Source organism: Crinia signifera, chromosome 9, assembly GCF_055691185.1.
Source record: "Crinia signifera chromosome 9, ASM5569118v1, whole genome shotgun sequence".
NCBI classification, from domain to species: Eukaryota; Metazoa; Chordata; class Amphibia; order Anura; family Myobatrachidae; genus Crinia; species Crinia signifera.
The window spans coordinates 64,995,935-65,014,652 of NC_139225.1; the positions used below are offsets into that span (position 1 = coordinate 64,995,935).

At 42.0% G+C, this 18,718-nt stretch overlaps 1 protein-coding gene across 1 annotated transcript in view; it reads right to left on the reverse strand.

Moving 5' to 3' along the window:
* LOC146035592 (relaxin receptor 1-like) overlaps positions 1–12,148 on the reverse strand; it is a 474,765-nt gene extending 462,617 nt beyond the window's left edge. The window contains exon 1 of the mRNA XM_083159131.1: positions 12,057–12,148. Within this exon, the coding sequence (XP_083015257.1) occupies positions 12,057–12,102 (46 nt within the window). The 5' untranslated portion in view covers positions 12,103–12,148. The remainder of the gene's footprint in view (positions 1–12,056) is intronic.
* Between the last annotated feature and the right edge of the window lie 6,570 nt (positions 12,149–18,718).

The window sequence follows — 18,718 nt, forward strand, 5'->3', positions numbered from 1 at the left end:
TTACCCACAATAATTAACTTATGCAGTAAAAATATTGAATAAAAGACTAACGCCACAGACAGTAGGGCTTTTCTGTAGCCATTAGCCCTAGCAGTAACCCTAAATATTGAAGTGCTGTTTTTTGTTACTATCTGGTTACTGAGGGGCAGATGCATCAACCTGTCCCTAACGTTTGTAAATTAACAAGTCCCGCTTCTCCTGAATAATGTGGAGAGCGGGCACCCATTTCTGCCAGATGTATTAACCCCCCCACGCGTCGATATGGAGAGCTGTTACGCCCAGTGTTAACGGCTCTCCATATCGGCACCCCCACAGCGCTGCGCATGCTCATTTAAAAAACAAAACCCTTCTCTCCCCCCGGCCAGCTCTATGGGCATGCGCAAGATCTTGTGCGCAGCCCGGAGCCAGCAGCAGGGCTAGCAGTGTCCCTGCAGTTAGCCCTAAGCTGAGCTATAGAAGCAGCCAGGGCGATTTAACACCTAGGCAGCTGTTAATACATTGCCCCAGCCATTAATTACTGGGGGGGATTGCAGGGGACAGACCTGCCAAGCATTACTCGGCGGACTGTCCCTAGCGCACGTTAGGTTCGCTATTAATACATTAGAAGGAAACGTAATTCCCCCAATTAACTAGCGTTAAGTGCAGATATGCACTTACCACTAGTTCATACATCTGCCCGAGTACCTTAACTGAACCATAAAGGCTTCGGACATTGCACAGGGAATAGACCATAAAAGGACATCATGCAGGTGGTTTTCTAATGAGCCATATGACGCTAAATTGTCTTTACCAAGCAACACATTTAATTAATTCTTAGCATGAAGATCCATAGCCTATTTTATTATTTCTTTATAGGCTTTATATAAAGTATACTGAGAATAAAAATACAATAAATATTATTTAATAGTTTTTACCTTTTAACAAACCCAAAATGTATGACAATAATGGAACATTGCAAGTACATAGATAAATACAATCTATACAGGCAGTCACAAAGCATATGCGCGAATCGGTAGATAATTGTTTCATTTTGATTCTCACTTGCTGAAAAAAACTACAAGAAATTCATATATACAATATTGGTGTAGCTTATGTATTACTGTAATTATGCATATCATCGATTGCATGGTTTATAGTTTCTATTTTAGTTTTAGCAACTGAAAACACTTAATCAAATGACATTGTTGTGTAGGTATTGGAATGAGAAGCCCTGTTCTAGCTCAATACACGATTTTGTTTTTTTTTTCTAGAAAACTGAAATTATCTTGTAAAATAAAGATTGATAATCGAGGATGAGAGCATCTGTATCTGGAATAGGACTAGGAGAAATATAAATACATATAGTAAAACAGTATCTTCATTGGTAGAATAATTCTCCATAAAGGAAGGCTTTTATCGGACATCAATTTTCTAATTACTGCATGCTACTTTCTATCAGATATTCAAGAAATCTAGAGGTTTAACTGAACAGAAGAGATGCAGTCGGAACGGGATTACCATTAACATTATCTGTACTAGAGGACAGCATTAAACCATGCTCACTGTCATGCCTGCAAATGCTGAGCAGCAGGGCTTAAAGTGGTTATGCAGAGGTGGGGGAACTCATTTCTTTATGCCACCTAATTACACCCCCTCCCCTCCCCACATTAGGCAGAGACAGGGCCAGTGGTAGGTTTTTTTAGCATCCCCCTGAAAACTACAATGCTTTTCTGTAAGAATTACTGTGCAGAGCCAATATGTAGGTTAAAATGTTCCACCTCACCATTAGAGGTGGTGGAACTCAGTTCCCCCTCACTTTAACCCCTGCTGAGCAGTATGTTCTCACATTCTATATCATTCACAATTTAGACAGTATAATTTTTTCGAAAAATAAAAGATGAATAAAAACTACATTGTAAGATGCATTAGTACTAAGAATGAGGCAGGAAACCAAAAATCACCAACTATCATAACAAGCATAAAATTGTACAAGTGATGTGTAAACTAAGGGGTTTATGAAACGCATGGATGCAAATTTGCATCCAGCGCTATTTTTAGCTCAGTCCGCATGTGTAGAGAATGCAATGCACATATGCCACCCTGTTAGGATGCTGAAGCTTGCATCGCTGCAAGCGTAAATCCGTTCGCAAGTCCCATATGAAATCAAGACGCGTTGTGGGTGTCACAATGGGCGTGGCCTCGTGGCACTGCAAAATGGGTGTAAACCTGGGCATATGCAAAGGGTTTGGTCCAAAAGTGGTGAGTGTTGTTTTTGCAAACCTACGCATACAATAGCAGTATTGGACAGAAAATTAATTTGCAAATCTAAAGCCCCGTAGCAATATATGGCTGAGCAATATATTGCTCAGTTTCTCCTTTTCATCAGCGACCAGAGATGGTCGCTGATGAAAGGGAAACTCTGATGGCGGTGCCGCAGAGGTAATCAGCTGGTCGCAGGAGCAAGCTCCTGCTACCAGTGATTAGAATGGGGCTGAAAACGGGAGTGCGCACCCAGCGATTTATCACCGGACCACACTCCCATCACTGGCAATATGGTCGCCTGCGACCATATTTCCAGCGATTTCAGCCCCTATCGCCCCCGTGTGTACACAGCATAAGTTACTCCTAGGTGTTGATGGCTGCAACCAAATAGCCCAGCTCACACAAGACTAATCAACCCAGACAATTGCTAAAACACACACCTGCACACAATACTGAGCTGAGCCAAATAACATACAAGTTTCTGTCATTAATCTTTCTAAATCTATTATCAAGGCCATTTTTGATTTTGACCATTTGCATTATTTTAACAACATTTCTAAATACAGTACATATACATTAACACATGGGAATATACAATAACAATACAACTCATTTTTATTACATCATACACATTTAATATAATAAATGCACTCTCTCAATCACTTTCAAATTAATTTCCTGGACATTTGTAGGATACATGTATTTAAATATAGTTGTGCTATTAAGAGTTAATAAAAAACACAGGGAACTAATAAACGCTTATTTGATAATTAATAATTGCCACTAATGATGAAAATGTACTTGCAATAAACACAATGAAGTGATAGTAAGTATAGTGTTAAGTATGGCTTGGTTGCCTGTGTATGGTTGGGGGTTGCGAATGAAAAAAACCACCAAGGCTGATTGCACACACGCACAGTGCATGTTAATGTGCCTAGGAGCACTCAAGTGTGCGCTTAGTTTAAGTGCACTCCCCTTAGCTGGAATTTCAATCCCGGGAATGCTCTATAGTACTGGTTCCTAAATATTTGTCAATCACACCGCCTGAAAGTATCAGAATATTTATAATGGCACCCCAGAAGTTTATTGTTGAGATATTTATCAAAAAATAACATTAAGTACATTGTGTTTACTGTATATGTCATTCTTAGGTTAAATTATATGGTGAGATTTGCTTCTGTTTGCATACATATTTTATGATAGGCAACCACCATCTCTGGATTAGCCTATTGTATTGACCATAAATAATATAAATTGGTCCTGGACCATCAATGCAAGGCACCCCTACAAGTGTCCTAAGTATAGTATCCCTTATCCAAATATCCGTTATCCAAACTATTCCAGAAAGTGACTTTTTTTTTTTTTTGTGCTAAAAACCTACTGGGGACATCTGTAACAGCACTACTGAGGACATGATATGTAACAGCACTACTGAGGACATGATATGTAACAGCACTACTGAGGACATGATATGATGTAACTGCCACTAAATATCTGCAAGAAAATGATTGCTTGCCATTCAAATTCAGTATCTGAGATTATACACAAACTGTTTCATGTTTTGAAACAATGTTTTATGCACAAATAAAATATATTTGTGTGTATTTCATGTGTTTAATGTGTTTATACAGCATAAATGCAAGATGCCTCAAGATACATCATTGAAGTATAAAAATATTCTGAAATACGGAATAATCCGTTATCCAAAAACTCCAGGAATCCAATATTGCAGGCAGCAATGTAATTATCAGTAAACTTCCCAAAATATAGTTAATAATGAGGCAGATGTATTAAGCCTGGTGAAGAGGTAAAGCGGCGATAAGGTGGAAGGTGATAACGAAGCAGCCAATCAGCTATTTTTGAAAATTGATTGGCTGGTGCTTTATCTCCTTCCATTTTATCTCTTCCCCAGGCTTAATACATCTGCCCGAGTGTTTAGAAGCATCTCACAATAAGCATTGAAGCACATATACACCCATATATATATACATTATGGACCTAATTTAGACCCGCTTGCTAAGCAGCTTATATTCTTTGCTTAGCGAGCGGGTAAGCAATGCCACGACAAACGCCTGACCCCAAACCTCCCCCCCGCTGCCTGAATCTCGTCGGTAGCATATGAGGGGATGTGTACACGAACACATCCCCTCGCATGCAGCCGCTAGCAGGAGACATTATTCGAAGGTCGCTCACCATCCAATGATTCTCCTGCCTTTGGTAATAAAAGTCAGTCTGAACTGACTTTTATTACAGCTGCTATCTGCTGAAAAGGGAGCAGGCGCTGACATCATGTGACATCATGTGACGTCAACCACCCACCCTGAGCTGGGAACGCCACAGCTGCATTCCCAGGCCACAAAATGCTGGGCGTTCCCCTGATGCCGCCTCCTGCCCACCCCCTGCCTTCCCTACCCATGCGAACCCCACTCGGCGAGTGTGTTACTTGCTGAGGTGGTCGCACAGGGGTCTGCACAAGAGCAAATAAGCGCATGCACAGACCCCCCCACCATTGTAACAGGGCCAAACTCGGCCCCTTCTGATCGGGCCTGAATTAGGCCCTATGGGTAGAGCATGCAATGTCTCCTCAACAGGGTGTCTTGGAAAATATTACTAACAACTATAATCTCCCTGAAACTAGTTTTTAACAGTATGCAAGTATTCATTACATATACGGGTTACATATACGGGTTACATATACGGGTTACATATATGGGTTACATATACGGGTTATATATATGGGTTACATATACCGGTTACAAATACGGGTTACATATACCGGTTACATATACGGGTTACATATACCGGTAACATATATGGGTTACATATACTGGTTATATATACGGGTTACATATACCGGTTACATATACGGGTTACATATACGGGTTATATATATGGGTTACATATACGGGTTACATATACCGGTTACAAATACGGGTTACATATACGGGTTACATATATATGGGTTACATATACAGGTTACATATATGGGTTACATATACTGGTTATATATACGGGTTACATATACCGGTTACATATACGGGTTACATATACGGGTTATATATATGGGTTACATATACGGGTTACATATACCGGTTACAAATATGGGTTACATATACGGGTTACATATACGGGTTACATATATATGGGTTACATATACAGGTTACATATACGGGTTACATATATATGGGTTACATATACGGGTTACATATATGGGTTACATATACCGGTTACATATACGGGTTACATATATGGGTTACATATATGGGTTACATATACGGGTTATATATATGGGTTACAAATATGGGACACATATACCGGTTACATATACGGGTTACAAATACGGGTTACATATACCGGTTACAAATACGGGTTACATATACGGGTTACATATACGGGTTACATATACGGGTTACATATACGGGTTACATATATATGGGTTAAATATATATGGGTTACATATACGGGTTACATATAAGGGTTACATATATATGGGTTACATATACGGGTTACATATATATGGGTTACATATATATGGGTTACATATACCGGTTACAAATACGGGTTACATATACCAGTTACATATACGGGTTACATATACGGGTTACATATATGGGCTATTTAATAATGAGGCTCAAAAGAAGAAATTAGCAGTAAAGTAAAGAACATTGGATTTCAATGTTTATCCGGTATTAGCAGAGCTGGCGCTTCCATTATTTAGCTTAAGACTTCTGCCTAGAGCACAGCAATCTATTAGAGATGCCATCGAGATGGTATCAGTGATCACCAAGAAGAGTACACTGCCGAGCCAGCTTCTAAAGGGTTATTGAAAGGCTGTCGGCCCTGATGATACACTGTCATAAGGGTGGTCCTTCTTGATGCTTTGTCTCTGCTAAGACTCAACATCATGTAACTAACTGCAGTCACAGGCAGACAGTGTACTGGTAGCTGTGGCAAATGGTGTGCAGGGGACATGTGAGAGTATAATTGGTGGGCAGCAAAGGCATGTGAAAGAAAAAGAGCATGTGTGGGAAGAGCTGGTAGAAAATGTTATGCTCTCATCACATTTCTTCTTTTAGAATCCAACTTTATAGATTGTGATACTACATCTCACAATGCCTTTTAACAAGTGCATAATACTGTACATACACTGTATATATGTGCTCAAAGACATTACAAATAATAATTGCCTGAAAATTGCTTTTTCTGCTTTATTCTGAAATGTAATATTTCGAAATCATACATTTCTCCCCTGGCAACAGTGAATCCTGTACAGAGTTAACATTTGTTCAAAAACTCAATCATCAATATATCCTATCAGTACAGGTTTTAAGTACAGTAGCATAATTATAAATGTTGCTCCCCCTGCCAAAAAATCCTTCGGGGGCCATATCTAAATTAGCCACTTACAAATTTCCCTGCTTCACCTGTCCCACGCACCGGCTACCACTTTCACCCGACCCACACTCCAATCCCACGCTCCGGCTGCCGCTGATTAAGACGCATCTCGCGAACACTCCCCATTCCTTGAATCCCGGGCAAGCCATCGGGCGGGTGGGCAGGCCAGTCAAACTACAAGCCAGAGGTTCTCCATCCCCTGCATTACATAACCATCAGTTCCCAGTATTTTTCATCCAAAAACGGATGTACAAAATAATGCAGCCATATTATGAGCACTACATAGTGTATAAGTGGCAAGATAAACCATACAAGAAACTAAGACATACTGTATATGGGAGACTAAACCATGTGTAGTATGATACAGATGCGTCATTCTTGGCATATAATGTCGCATGAGAATTTTGAAGCATTGGGCTTCTTTTTTTCTGAAAATGTGTCTTAAGTGGAATGCAGTGCGAGCATGCAGAAGAGACTGTGTTGACTAATTTGATATAGGACACTTGTATATCTGTGTGCAACTGAGTCTCTGAATCGGGACAGTACACAAAGGGGCTAATTCAGGATAACTTGAGGCGGCGTTTCAGCATTCGGTAAGCAGCGAATTTCACTGCTTACCGAGCCATCCCGAATTAGGCCCAAAGTGCTACAATGTAGTGTCACAGTTTTTTTCCAATACAAATTCTGTTCTGCTCTGTTTACAGCCATAGTCACACACAAATATACAAGTGTCATATATCACATTAATCAGCACAGTGTCCTAGTTTCATTGCATTGTGATGCATTTTCAGCAAAATAAGACACCCGACAATAACAGAGTTGCATGGGACTTGGCATCTCATATCACATAGTGTATTGTGGCTACTGTATATGTATGAGGACACATGAGGAAACATCTGTATGCACTAAATGGATAGTGTCACGTATTGTGCATCCTGCCCAAGAAAGAACCATCCGAGGCAGCCATGTGGGGTGACCTAGCAGGTGTGCGATTAGCAGAAATATAACACTCAGGTGGTGGGGGGGGGGGGGGAGAAAAAATTAAGAGGCAGGAAACAGCAGTATTAAAAAAATGATGACAGCACTATAAAACCCATAGTAAGGTTTACAAACAAAAAGTAGTAAACTGCAACAAACCTAACATCTCACTCTCTAAAGCGCTTTCTATTGCGACCAGCTTATTGCGGAGTGTGAATGGACCATGGTACAAGAGTGCTCCTGAACCTAGTCTCTGAAGTACTGGACATGCTGACAACAGATAAGTAAAACAGACCTGCACCTCTTCCTAGTCCCTGATTCTGCAGTCACCTCCATCGCAACTTTGACTCTTCTCTCCCTGGCTAGAGGCTACCAATCAGATATGTGGATAAACGCACATAAAACCATGTTCAACTCCATATATGACTGTAAAGATAGCAGGTAGCAATGTTTCCAGTAATACATTTTTTGGACTTTATCTCACTTGAAAGGGTTAGCATCATTTATAACCATGCTATTCGGTAGCAGATTTAAAGCTATCATACAACTGCAACTTCTGATGGCCTGCTAACAGGGCTGAATCATGGCGAATCACAGGGTCGTGTCTGTGTGCTGGGCTGGTTAAATACTTCTGGCAGGCTGTCCGTGATCCCAGTTTCTGGGTGGCGACTCAGGGGTAGATGTATGAAGCAGTGATAAAGGAGAAGTGATAAAGTGCCTGGTACATTATCACCAGCCAATCAGCTCCTGAATGTTAAGTTACAGGCTGGGTTTACAAAAGTTCAGGAGCTGATTGGCCAATGATAAAGTACCAGGCACTTTGTCGTTTCTCCTCCCTTATTGTACATCTACCCCTCAGTCTCCAACTCTCGCCTGTGACCCGTCATGATGTCACAATCACGGAGAGACTGAGAGAAGCCAGCCTGAGAAACACCCAGTGAAGAGGTTTCAGAGGTAGGGGTACATGCTTGTGGTTCAGCGGCCTGAGCCTGCCTTCCCTGTATTCCTGCAATATTTTTTTTTTTACAGTACACTGTAGAACCATCCTGTCTGCTATAGTCAGGGGCTTGGTGGCATACTGTACACTCACTGACTGACTGGGGAGGTGTTTGGCATATAAAGACTGTTTTTTTTAAATAAGAGTGACTTAATGACACGCTATTGAAGGGGGACTTCAAGATCGCAATTGATCTGCTGCTCATGTCTCCAAACTATTTTCTATAACTTTCTCTCTTGGCCTCTCCCAATGGACTGATTCCTCTGGTCATTGTGATGGCCACTCCCTTGATCTTGTAATTACAAAACGATGCTCAGTTTCTGAGTTTACTAACACTTATTTCCCTTTCTCAGATCACAACCTTATCACCTGCATGCTCTCTTCTATTACTTCAAACTCAATATCACTGGGGGTCATCTAATCCACCTCAAACTTACAGAAACATTAATGATATCCATTTTCAGGAACTTTCCTCCTCTGTGCAACAACTGCTTTCACCTATTCTGTATTCACTTCTGAGATGGCGGTATCACACTGAAAACCAAACTCTTAAAATAGCCCTTGATGAAGTAGCTCCAGCTACCACCACATTGCACGTAGGCCTAGATGCCAACTGTTGCACTCTAATTAACAAGACACCTACAAAAACTCTCACAAAAATTTGAGCGTAAATGTCATTATTACACTGTTAACCATCTTCGCATACAAACACTACAATCCCTCTTAAAGACACCGCCTTTTCTTGGTTCTCATCCTACCGCACCTACAGTAACTAAGTGAACTTTCAGTATCTGTTTCTCTGATTCCATCTCCTCTTAGCTACCTCTATTACTTGAAGTATATCAGGGCTCACTCTTATGTCCTCTGCTTTTCTCAATCTATACCACATCTCTTTGCAAAAGTTGTTTTGGATTTCAATGTCATCTGTATGCAGATGATACTCAGATCTACCTACAGATGGAGCCGGCGTAATGGGGCAGACGCACACGAGACGCTTGCATGCCCCGTTCCAACGGAGCTCCCCACTGCTATCTGTCGCCTCCATCGCTGGTCCCCACTTTCACCTCGAACCCCTCCTAACCCGCCCAGCCGCTGATTGACTGGGACACGCATGCTTGTGAGACGCACGCTCCTCCCAGTCTGATGGAGTCCCTCTCCGCCAGCGCTCACCAGTGGAGTGTTCTGGTGAACGCTGACAATGAAAGAGAGGGGCTCCATCTTTATAAGTCACTTCTCCACCTGTATTGGTCCTTGTTTAATCTTGGATGTCATCTCCAAAATGTATTATATATATATTTATCAAGGAGTCCAGACCATGCACTCTATAATGGTTAGCCAAGTCTCTGTGACAGCTGGCCATGCCCCCTCTGGTGACTGGCCACACCCCTAAACAAGGGCCCCTTTCACACATTCCCCAGTGGCCATTCAGGCCCCAGTCTGACACTGCATACAGTAAAACCCCATTGCAAATATTCAGCTTCTTATAAGAGTTTATGCTTCTACACCAATCTCCAACATATTGTTCTGAGACACCTTCAGGAATATTCAGAATGTAACAAAGCTGAGGAAGCGCAGGGCCAGATAAGACTGTAGGATATCATAATATAAGCACTCAACACAGATGGCATGGTTCTCAGTGTAACGTGGTGCGGGCACTGTGCGAGCATCTGTGTATAATGACCCTTGCAAGCAGAGTTCCATATTCTGCTTATACAACAAGATAGAACCGTATCGGTATCTTTGTAAAAAGTCTGCTGTTTTGGTGCAAGATTCTATCTTTTCTCCCCTAAACTCTTCAAAGGGTGCACTGTAGAATATAAATATATCTATTATGGCACATACATACATACATACATACATATATAATACTGGTGACAGAATACTTCCAGACCCTACTTGCAGCTAATCGTTATCTTTCGTGTAAAAACAAAACAAAAAAAGCAACAACCAACAAAAATATACATTTCTATATTACAGAAGGCTGGCGAATACCGCATAAATTCCTCATGATAACATGTTACAGACAAAGTCACGGAATTCCCTTAGCTATATATATATTTATCATATTTGTTATTAACAAATGCAAGCAATACATACAATGTACATAGCCATCCAGTATAAACACAGGGCAGGAATGGCATTAACATAACACCCTGCTACTAAAACTACAGTAACTGATTGAGAATCAACATGTGGTTGATAATGGAAGGTCTCATTATACATTTATTGGATTACGTTTAATTAGGACCTTTGATAATATGCATTATATTAAGCTCTTTATGAGTACCAGTTATTAACCCTTATTGATGCTTCTTTTGTTGAAGATTAACCCTTATTCCTACCTTTAACTAAAAAAGTAATAGCTCTTAATGTGCAATTGCTCAACAGCATAGGCTATCACTGTACCAAATATTACACATAGATTCTACATGCATTGACATGTTTACTGTTTTATTTATGACCTCATAGGTGCACTTACGGTACAACTGACGTGAATTATTGTATTCTAAAATTGGCTGAAACATTGGCCCCTGATGCAGAAACTAAGAACAGGTGGGTGACCTTGATGAAATCACACTCTCTACAGGACTCAAGTTTAGTATCTCCATTTTCCCTTGCTGTTCTTTCACTATTTGCATGGTGCACATGAATGAACTGTATAAACAGTATTATAAGGGCAAAACGGAAAAAGAGTGCATGGTGTTATCTTGATAAAACAGAATTTCTACTCATTGTTTAACTCTACACAAAAGTTTTGTCAGCCCCAGTTGTCTGTCTGCCAAGCTTCTCTGCCTCTTGGATTGATACAATGAGGAGAGGTCCACTTATAGAAGAATGATACTGCAACTGAGAAACTATATATAGCATGGTACTGTATAATACTGGACAATTATCTCAAGTATTTAATTGTCTAACACCTACATGCAATTCAGTATTAACATGCTCAAATTCAGCTAGTATTAATTATTATTTTCATATTTCAGTATATTTATTATATTTTACTCACAGAGCTCCCTTCAGTGGTGTATACACATCAAGTGGAACAGAACATATACATTTTATTAAACATATAAAGCTAATTATACAGTATTAGCATGCATTTATTATTTACCAATGTAGCATAGACTACGCATAACTTCTATACAGTGATGTATGTAGCATTTCACAATACAAAACTTACATACTTGTTATATAATACACAAACAGAGCTGTGGTGAAAAGGAGGCTATGCCAAAGAGCTAACAATTTAATGGGGTTATGAAACCAGTAAAAGGCATACAACTATTATGACAATGCTACGCTATAAGTTATGTTCTGATATATTTCAGGTGTCTATACTAGTGATCACTAAAGCTACTTGTATTAAAAACACTTCAAACATATTTAGAATGAAACACAACTCCTCTATGAAGGTTTAATTAGTAATTGTAGCCATAGGACTTACCTGTAGCTGCGAAGAGCAGAGAAACGATAGACAGCAGTAAAAGCATCCTTGTGTGTGAGCTGCAAGAGACTGAACTCCAGGATTGTAGGGAATAAGAGAGAGGAGGGAGGAGGTTGCTGAGCTCCAAGCAGCCCCCTTTCTGACACTCAGCGCTCTCTCACAGTGCACATAGGGAGTTACTGCTGCACAGCACCTGTCTCTTTAAGTAACTGGAGTTATCACTACAGTCCTTAATCACTATTGACGATTCTGTACTCAGCACTTTACTGAATGGAAGTCGTGGATAATGGGTAGTACTAGGTTCGCCTATAAAATTGATGTAAAAATGAAGGGATGGGATTGATTACCTGGATGTTTTCAAAGTATAGCATTTATTTTCCATTATGTGCTTTTCAAACACATCTAGTTTTTGTTTTGGCAGAAAGAGTAATAGGCATTACATAATAATAAACAGTGCATACAGCATATACTGTACATACAATAGGTATATAGAAATATTAAGTAAATACAGAAATAACATAGACAGTTTAGTCAATTAAAATACACAGTTTCCATAGTTTCGAGACCAAGGATTCTGAGTTTCTAAATGGGTATGGGTAAAAACCGAACCAGGACAAGAACCCCGGACCGCCGGACCAGACCTCAAAATCTGCAGTCCAGAGCTTCCTTCCCCATGTCCCTGATGATTGCTATCACAGGGACCCCCCCAGATAAGACACCCCCCGGACCGGACACTATAAGCTCCGGACTGCAGATTTTGATGTCCGGTCCGGCGGTCCGGGGTTTAGTCCGGGTCCGGTTTTTACAATACTTTTCCATTACACTTCAAAATGTAATTTTCTGTTATGTTTTATGTAGCAGGGAATAACATAATTAGGTACTGATTCAGACCTATTTACTAGACTGCATACATTCACAGCCTATCAAACAGGCGAACAACTCGCCCCTGCCGCCGCCAAAAATCTTCTCTCTAGTATGTGGCTGAACAGGAGAGAAATCATTCCATGGTTGTACAACATGAAATGATTTTCTCCCCATCAGTAAAAAAAGTCAGTCTAGACTGACTTTTATCCCAGCCGCAGATTGACAGAAAGGGGGCGGGTGCATACATCATGTGACGATAGGCACCCACCCCGCATGTGCAGGGTAACGCTCAGAGTTTTTATGGGGATGCGCGTAAATGCTGGACATTCCCCTGCTCCGGCCCCCCCTTCCCTCCCCTCAAAGTGTGAACACCTTGGCGAGTGTAATATTCAGAGCCAGATTAAGGTCTAAATGGGCCTGGAGCTGAAAATTATCAAGGGCCTATTATGTGCAATAATAGGGGTTGTGGCCAGCACCTAATAATGTGAGTAACACATTAGTAACCCCCTTATACTGTACTTGCCTCTTACACATTATGCCACATGGAATGAGCCAAAATTCACACTATGGCACATGAATTAAGGCAAAATTCACATTTTTGGCACATGGATTGCGCCAAAATACACACTATACCAGGCATGTTCAAACATTGGCCCTCCAGCTGTTGTGAAACTACACGTCCCAGCATGCCTTGACATAGTTTTAGCATTCCCTAATAGCAAAACTGTGGCAATGCATGATGGGACTTGTAGTTTCACAACAGCTGGAGGGCCATAGTTTGGACATGCCTGCAGTATACCAAACAGATTGAGCAATAATGCACAATATGCTTCATAAATAGGGGCATTGCGCGCCAAAGGCGTGCATTAAAAATGTACACCATAATGCCCATTACATAATAAGCCACACACTATAATCTTCATTACGTATTATGCCAAACACCATAATGCCTATTAAAAATTATGCTACATAAGTATTACCTACATGTTCATTGCCAGGGGTTCCATGTTCATTACCAGGGGTTCCATGCTCATTGCCAGGGGTCCCATGCTCGTTGCCATGTGGGATTACATGCTCATTGCCAAGGGGGAATACATGCTTGTGGTAACTGGTGGACAGCCGCTACTGGGCAGAAATGACAACCATTGACAGCTGGGCAGAGAGCAGGGGGCTGCCCGGCTGTATTCAGAGCACTGTATGTATGAGTTGAAATATTGGCTATTAAAACCATAATTGCTTTAAACTATCTGCACTATGTTTCTATTTGTTTGAGATTTCACACTAATACCCCTTTTACACCAAAAACGCTACTGGGCAGAAATGACAACCATTGACAGCCGGCAGAGAGCAGGGGGCTGCCCGGCTGTATTCAGAGCACTGTATGTCCTGGCTATTGAAATAATACCCCTTTCACACCAGAAAATGCAGGGACTTAACCGGGAATATGGTTCCAGGATCATGCAGGGACATTCCCAGAGTGGCCCCTTTTACAAAAGCCTAGTTCCTGCATTTTCTGGTGTGAGGGGGAGAGAAAACCACCCCCGCCACCTTTTAAACAACCAGCTATATCTTCGGAACCAACTGACCAGTGGCGTGCGGTGGGGTGAGGCACAGCCTTTCCTGTCATACTCACGTAGGCTTTGAATGATTTTGGCCCCGTGAAACTGGGCCATTTGGTTCCAGAGAAATCTGTCCTCAAACAACATGAACAGCCATGAAATTACATTTCAGAAATGAAAAAAAAAATTGGTTTACCCGCAATATCTCTAGAACCAATGAACCCATATGGACCAGGTATCAGATTGAAGGCCCAGCAATTTGGGTTCGACTGAGATCAACCTCGAGCTTCTGTGATGCCGGAGGGGAAACTGGCAGCTGCTGGAACCGGGTGGGAGTTGGAATTAGTGGGTCTCATGTTATCCTATGGGGCAAACGTACCAGGTTTGCCTGGAGGTATCTCCGGTTCCCGTGGGGCTAGCGACGCGGGGCTGGGCTCTTTGGAAAGCCCTGGCCCTCAGCTACAAAATGGGCCTATGTGGAGAGTGGGCCTGGAGCTATAGCTCCATCAGGCCCATTGTTAATCCGGCCCTGGTAATATTTGCAGACGGCGTTCACACAGGGGGTTTACATATGCGCATATTCACATGAACAGACCCCGACCATTGAAAACGGTCTGAATCAGCCGTTATTTTCTACAGGACCTTTAATGACCTATATTTACTGCTGCATCCAAAAAATAACTAATTCTGTTACTTATGTAGAAATTATATAAATGTACTGTGGAAATGTGTGTAATGAGTTGTTCTCTATGTAATCCACATATGCAGATGTGTCCTGTCACAGTGTTGCTGCATAGCGTGCATAGCTCCTTAGATTCGTGGTGCAAGCACACTAACCCATAATCCATTTGCTTCTATGGGAAAGCCACAGCGGCCAATGGATTGCAGCTTCATGTGCTGTAGCACTCCCACGATGCATGCACATTACAGGAGCACCCCCACGATACATGCGCATTACAGGAGCCCCCCCCACGATGCATGCACATTACAGGAGCACTCCCATGATGCATGCACATTACAGGAGCACCCCTACGATACATGTGCATTACAGGAGCACTCCCATGATGCATGCACATTACAGGACCACTCCCATGATGCATGCACATTACAGTAGCACTCCCACGATACATGCGCATTACAGGAGCACTCTCATTATGCATGCGCATTACAGGAGCACTCTCATTATGCATGTGCATTACAGGAGCACCCCCACAATGCATGCGCATTACAGGATCACTCCCACGATGCATGCACATTACAGGAGCACCCCCACGATACATGCGCATTACAGGAGCCCCCCCACGATGCATGCACATTACAGGAGCACTCCCATGATGCATGCACATTACAGAAGCACCCCCACGATACATTTGCATTACAGGAGCACCCCCATGATGCATGCACATTACAGGAGCACCCCCACGATACATGCGCATTACAGGAGCACCCCCACGATGCATGCACATTACAGGAGCACTCACACGATGCATGCGCATTACAGGAGCACCCCCATGGTACATGCACATTACAGGAGCACTCACACGATGCATGCACATTACAGGAGCACTCCCATGATGCATGCACATTACAGGAGCACTCCCACGATACATGCGCATTACAGGAGCACTCTCATTATGCATGCGCATTACAGGAGCACCCCCACAATGCATGCGCATTACAGGAGCACCCCCATGATACATGCGCATTACAGGAGCACCCGCACTATACATGCGCATTACAGGAGCACTCCCACGATACATGCGCATTACAGGAGAACTCCCACAATGCATGTGCATTATAAGAGCACTCCCATGATGCATGCACATTACAGGAGCAAGCGCTGCAATCCAGTAGCAGGACATACTGTATCTGCAGTGGCATCACAAAGGGGTGTGTGGGATGCAGCCCGGGGGCACCCACAGAGGGGTTTCTCCATCTGGTTACCTCAATGTCAGCCGTTGCCGCGGATCTGTGTCATTCGACTGGGCGCCGACATATTGCCATGTCACATGACAACACTGACCAATTCCAGTCACTGTCAGACATTTAGCAGACACCAGGTGGTATAATGGTGTTAATTCTAAGTAACTGATGCCACTGCAGTACTATCCTTTAGCTAGTCTGCAGCAGTGTCCTGAGCTCCCATCAGCTGATCTGAATCCAATTCAGCATCACTTGAAAGTATTTCAATCCGGTCAACCTGGTTACTTCCCTGGAATTACTTATTCATTGTTCAGATCCAGTCCGCTAAATCTTGTTACTCCTTTGGCCTTATAATTCTTCAGTCTTGACCACCAGTCTGCTCAGTCTGATTTCTCCTCTGGATTTATATTTCCTCAAGTCTTCAGCTGCAGTCTTGTGAGTATGGTTATTCTTCTGGCAATATATCTCATTAATCTTCAGCTCCAATCACCCATACTCTGATTATTCTTCAGCAACCAGTTATTAGGACTTGCATACCTTCTATAGATCACCTCAGTATCAGTCCAGATAGGAGCCTGGGCAGGGGCCCATGACCTGCATGTCAGGCAATGCCTTCCAATAGGCATTGCAGTTCCTTCCAATAGGTAATGCCACTTCTCAAAAGCGAGCGTGAATGCTAATAACCTTTTCTCACTGATAGGATAATTCTTTTTGGTATAAGAAAATTTTCTTGAGGAATATGCACAAGGATGAATCTTCTCATCCGAAGAACGTTGGGTGAGAACACCTCCCACACCCACGGAAGAGGCATTGATTTCTACAATGTCTGATTGTTGACATGTCTGGTTGCTGATGCACAGGGGCATTGGTAAAAGCCTCTTTTAACAGACAAAATGTTTGCTTTGCTTTAGGTGGCCAAACAGTTGGGTGGACAGTTTTGCTAGTGAGTGCTTTGATAGGAGCTACTACAGTTGAAAAGCCACTGATGACTTTTCTATAATAATTAGCAAACCCGCCAAAAAATGTTGAGTCACCTTCAGAGTAGAGGGTTCATTCCAGGAAAGAATGGCTTTACTTTTACTTTCTCTGGATCCATACGAAAGCTGGAGCCGGAAATAATGTATCCAAGAAAGGAGATGGAAGGGACTTCAAATATACACTTCTCCAATTTACAGAAGTGTTAATTATTTCTTAATCTTGTAAGGACCTCTTGAATTTGTTGACAATGTGTTTGCAAATCTTGAGGGAAGATTAGAATGTCATCCAGATATACCACAACAGACTGGTATAACAGGTCTCGAAATATCTCATTGACAAATGGAAAACGTCAGGTGCATTGCTCAGACCAAAGGGCATCACTAAGTACTCATAATGCCGATCACGGGTGTTGGTGGCCATCTTCAATTCATCTTTGGCTCTTAAACGGATCAAGTTATATGCCCCTCTCAGATCTAATTTGGAAAAGGTAGTAGTTACTTTAACCCGATCAAAAAGTTTGGTAACTAGTGGTAATGGATACTGGTTCTTGACTGTAATATCATTTAACCCTCAGTAGTCGATACATGGGCTGAGTCCTCCATCTTTCTTTTTAGCAAAGAAGAATCCTGCTCCAGAAAGGGAGGATGAAGGACATATGAAGCCTTTCTTGAGATTATCTTTTATATACTAGGACATAGCAGCAGTTTCTGGAATAGATAAAAAGGATAAGTTATTCCCCTGGGAGGTGTTTTGCCAGGAATCAGGTCAATAGAGCAATTCTCGACGTGGTGGAAGTTTATCTGCACCACCCTTACTGAAGACGTCAGCATATGGTTGATACTGTTTGGGAAGACCCCCTGGAATAGGAACTTCTGTTTGACAAAGTGGAGCAACCTCCTGGAGACACAGGTCCTGACAATTAGGACCCCAGGAGAATATTTGCTTGGTGGTCCAGTCCACTTGAGGATTATGCTGCTGGAGCCAAGGGAGTCTGAGAACAATTGGATGAGTAGTTCTGGAGATTATGAGGAAAGAAAGAGTTGTTGAATATCTACTTGGAGAGTTAAACTATAAGTCTCTTGAAAAATAGTCCCATGTGGTATAGGACTAATGTCTGCGCCCGTGATGTGATAACTTGAGGGATTTTTTTTTGTGGGTATCTGGAATTTTTTCACCAAATCACCCGAGATGAAGTTTTCTGCAGCAGCAGAATCTAACAAAGCAGGAAAAGTCTCTAAACCAGTGGGAAGCTGCAAAGAAACCGAAATAAAATAATACTTCTTCCTTGGAGAGTTTTTCACACTTCCTAGCTTCAACCCTCCACCGGAGACAAGGATC